A 4,301-nucleotide genomic window follows, 5' to 3' on the forward strand; every position below is an offset into this window, starting at 1 on the left:
AAACATTTATTGGTTGTTTGTAAACTAGGTGAGAATGTTCATGTTCATGTTTATGTTGAAGTTTGTATGGCATCCTGCCGCACGCCGTCTTCCGATTTGCGCAAAGACATAGGGAAAAGCTAGGGAAGTAAAACCAATTGAAATATACGCTAGAGCTTCTGATGATATATATTGTATTGTTGTTACTTGGGATATAAAAGCAAGTCGTTAGGGGGATGAGTTGAAATTTTGTCAGAGCAATAATTCTATGAAACCTCAAAAATGGACAAGAGCAGATCAGAGATAAGTTATAAGGGAGTGTGTTTAATGTTGTAAATCGGTGCAGAAGGTGCTGTAAGGAATAAAAAGCAGTAAAACTGGGAGTCGTTAAAAACACTATCATAAAACGGGGTATCTTCGATCGCCGAGATAACTTTGATCAACGAAACAAAAAAACCAAGTCACTTTTAATCTTTTTAAGCATCTCCTGGCAACAATTATTTTGTCATTGAATGTACTGACACAATTTTCATGCATTTTTTAGATTGGCTTGGGTTCGGCTCGGGCATGAGATAAAAGCATATGAACTTTTCGGCTGTGAGGATCAACTTCTGGGCTAGTCTTTTATTATATTTTGTTGGATGCATTAGCTCAAATTTTCTTTGAACTTCTGCACATTCCCAGGTACCAATCTTTTTGAAGACCTTCTTCACAATCGCTCAGTAACGTTCGAGAGGACGAATCTGAGAGCATTTTTGGTGGATTGATGTCTATATCAACGAAATCCTTACTCTTTTCTGTGAGCCAATAGAGTCATTTTAACGTAGTACACCGAAGGAGTACTAGTGTAGACGAGACCTTATTCATCTGATTAGTCAGGAATTAACACTACTTCGTTGATAACTCGACTTAGAGTGACTGGATTGCTCTAAAATAGGTTTCATAACCTTTGCTTCGTTCTTAAGAAACAGTACAGTTAAAATTGTTGCCTGGAAAATGTAAAATTCTCGCATTTGAGCGAAGCGAAAAGTCGCGTATAACGTACCCTTATTCACCCTACTATTAGAGCTATTGCGTTGAATAGAGACTGCAGACACTGCTCTAACTAATGTATTCAAATGGGTGGGATAAATAGAGAAGCTAAGATGAATTAGGGCGCAGTAACCCTATATATCTTATACAGAGGTAGCAACCTCTTCTGCAGACACTCAGATCGATAGATTTCCGCATTTTTATTTTTTTGTTAAAATCTGTAGATTTTAAACTTCTATAATTATATATAATCTATAATTTTAATCCACCCAGCAGTGTGATGACTCATTTCTTATAACTCATATCACTCTCTTCGAATATTATATCGATTGAGAACATTTAGAACTTGATGTGGGTACTACTTTAGATACATCGTCTAAAACTACCAGTACACTGTTTGTCATAACGTAAAATATTTGATGAAGCAAAATTTGATCAAATAAACGTGTTTGACAAACAAATTTGACAAGGCCAGTACACGAGATCAACTGTTTAACAAACTTTTTTCATCAAATATTTGCATTGATGCGTTACCGGACGTTACGCCTAATATTGTTTGACAAACATAATAAAACAAGTTTGATGGATCAGTACACTGTTTGTCAAATATAGTCAAACCGGCGTATACGTCAAACAAATCGCCATGCGAAAAAAATTTCGTGCTGTTTGAACTTCATGAATTTTCAAGAGTGCAAACACATGAAATATTTGTGTTAGCGCAGGGATGCCAAATGATTTTCCAGAAAATTTGTTTTATTTTTATGAATGGTCGAAGCAACTATATCGCACTCCTTTGTTCGTGATTATGCAGAGTGTGATCAAATACAAATTAAATACACCAAGGTCCCATGCAAAAGGGTAATCATTTTATGACTGACCACGCAATTAAATTTGTCTACCCTTAGTGTTGACAGGTCGAATTGTAGAAGAAAAATTAATTTGGAAGCGCTGTTCGATCAAAGCATGCTGTTCATATATGATTGAAATTTTAATTTCATTTGTTTTCATTTTATAGAGTACTTGGCAATCTGTAACTGCGTTTGTGTGTTCAACGATTTGTTTTCTTCCACCAGTCACAGGTGGAGGAAAACAAATCGAAAATAGCTTTTCGGTCGGATTTTTGTTATGATGGAACCTGACCAACCGGTATAGACTTATTCAGCTGCGTTGGTATTGTGCCGTTTTGACGTTTGGATTGGGAGGAAAACAAACCACTCCTGGGCTTAAGAGGAGGGCGGTAGTATAAAATTGCGAGATCTTGGTGTGCGTATTTCAAACGTCAGATATCTATAGAGTACGTCTCCTGAATAAGTTTTACAGCGACACAGAGCATTTGAACACCATTATAAATACTTCAGGCGAGCTATTTCGAAGTTTAAATTGGCTGAGTTTTAGGTATGTCAGCTGGAGGAAAACAAAACCCCAATTAGTGTGTGTGAAAGGAATTGCATAGAACTCTACAGCAACAAGGTCTACCCCTAAAAAGTTTAGGCAGACTGATTAGAACGGGAATTTGAAAGATATTTAATCCTCTTGTATTGTTGGACATACAAAACGGCGGTAAACACGGTATGGATTTTAGTTGCATTTCTTGCTCACTTGTTCATGTACTTTCTCACATTTACAGTTAAGTGGCCATATTCCTCCCACATCTCCAACAGGTGTAGTTTCTGCGCTGGCCTATGTAGAGCACTCTTTTGGCGCGTGCTTGCCGTTACGGAAGAACGAAAGGAACAAATCAGGTGCACCCTGACGATGCCAAATTTCTCCATTGCCTCGCTAGTGCAATCTAACTACATTACATGTTACAAATGCCGCCGAACCCTCATACAGCAGCTAACTATTTCCGAAAGCTGCTTTCAGATTTGGCCTAGCGCGGAAGAAGTTGACATCAAAGTGGATCCAGAGTTAGTACACGAGGACGCGGACGATGAGCGATCAGATATCGAAAACGCAGTGGAAGATGCTGATGAATTAAACATTTTCCTTTGCAACCAAAAACCGAAATGCGCATCAAGGGAGAGAATGGGAAGATTTACGTTATTAGCGGGATGGGAGAGGAAAAAGTTGAAATGGGTGATTTGCAGAGCGTTTTCGTCGATTTATGGATCCGGATCGCAAGATGAAACAACATAGTTCGAAGGGAGAAAAGGGATCTGCTGGTTTGCTGCTAAAGAAGGATCGTTCATTACCCATTCCGAACCGATGTCCATATTGTAATAAAGAGTTTGCGGACAAGTACCGGATGACGACGCACATTCGATGGCGCACGAGTAGGATAAGGTTTTACTTATTTTCTTTTCTGTAAATTCCAATTATATACTGTTTACTGTTACAGGTGAAAAGCCCTTCAAATGTGTCCCCACTGTTCGAAAACATTCACTCAATCGATAACGCTGAAGATACACGTCAGGTTGCACACCCGGGAAAACTCCGTACGTGTGCGAATACTGCGACCGAGGGTTCACTCAATCCTACAATCTGACGGTGCACCTGCGAACCCAACACAACCAGATAATGGTATAGGACGCGAAGTCGACGTGCTGCCCGAGTACAAATGTCGAGTATGTAGCAAGGTCTACCGATCGGCGAAAAGTTTCCGGCTGCACGAGAAGTTGCATGCCACCGGGAAACTGTTCGATTGTCGCGATTGTGGTAAAAAGTATAACACATATGTGTCCAAATGCAAGGCTTCTAATACCGACGTGAAGGAAAAGATGTACTCGTGTAAAATCTACAGCCAAACATTCAAGCATCAGCAAAGCGGGGTGTACCACATGAGCAACAAAACCAAACACAAACGGTTCGACAGAGGTTTTGAGAGATCTGGAGACGGACGAAGGAGAAGCGATTTGGCGAAGCTAAAATAACTTTCCCGTTCCCAAATTGTTAAAGCTACCAAGCACAACACCGGGCAACTTGAGCAAATAGTCCTGAGCATGTTTTTGGCAAGTGGTGAGGATAGGGTATCCGTTTATTGGGTAGTATTTGGCGCACCAACATTAGTAGCGTAAATATCCAGCGCCAAACGCAGATTCCGTTTGATGGATTCGATGGAATCGCTATCGCCAGACTCTTCATCATCTCGACTTCCATGAGCTCATTCAGTACTTTATGATGAAATAACAATACTCAACACAATAATACCACGCAAGACTGGCAGTATACTCAACTGCTGTATGCTTTTCAAGAGCAGCTGATTCTTGGTGAACTATCGGAAAGGATTCAAAAGAAATGGCATTTGCTTACATTTCAGCATGTATCAAACAATTGAATTCAAATAGTTTGTA

At 39.6% G+C, this 4,301-nt stretch overlaps 1 protein-coding gene across 1 annotated transcript; it reads left to right on the forward strand.

The window, feature by feature from the left end:
• The first annotated feature begins 3,331 nt into the window (after positions 1-3,331).
• LOC131680549 (zinc finger protein 14-like) lies at positions 3,332-3,881 on the forward strand. Its single transcript, XM_058961263.1, has one exon. It carries the CDS (start codon positions 3,366-3,368, stop codon positions 3,879-3,881), a length of 516 nt encoding a protein of 171 aa, XP_058817246.1. The 5' UTR covers positions 3,332-3,365.
• The last annotated feature ends 420 nt before the right edge of the window (positions 3,882-4,301 follow it).

The sequence above is a fragment of the Topomyia yanbarensis genome, chromosome 2, assembly GCF_030247195.1.
Source record: "Topomyia yanbarensis strain Yona2022 chromosome 2, ASM3024719v1, whole genome shotgun sequence".
NCBI classification, from domain to species: domain Eukaryota; kingdom Metazoa; phylum Arthropoda; class Insecta; order Diptera; family Culicidae; genus Topomyia; species Topomyia yanbarensis.

Excerpts from the sequence above, each read along its gene's own strand:
- LOC131680549 (XM_058961263.1), top strand. The coding sequence starts at position 3,366 with ATGTGTCCCCACTGTTCGAAAACATTCACTCAATCGATAACGCTGAAG.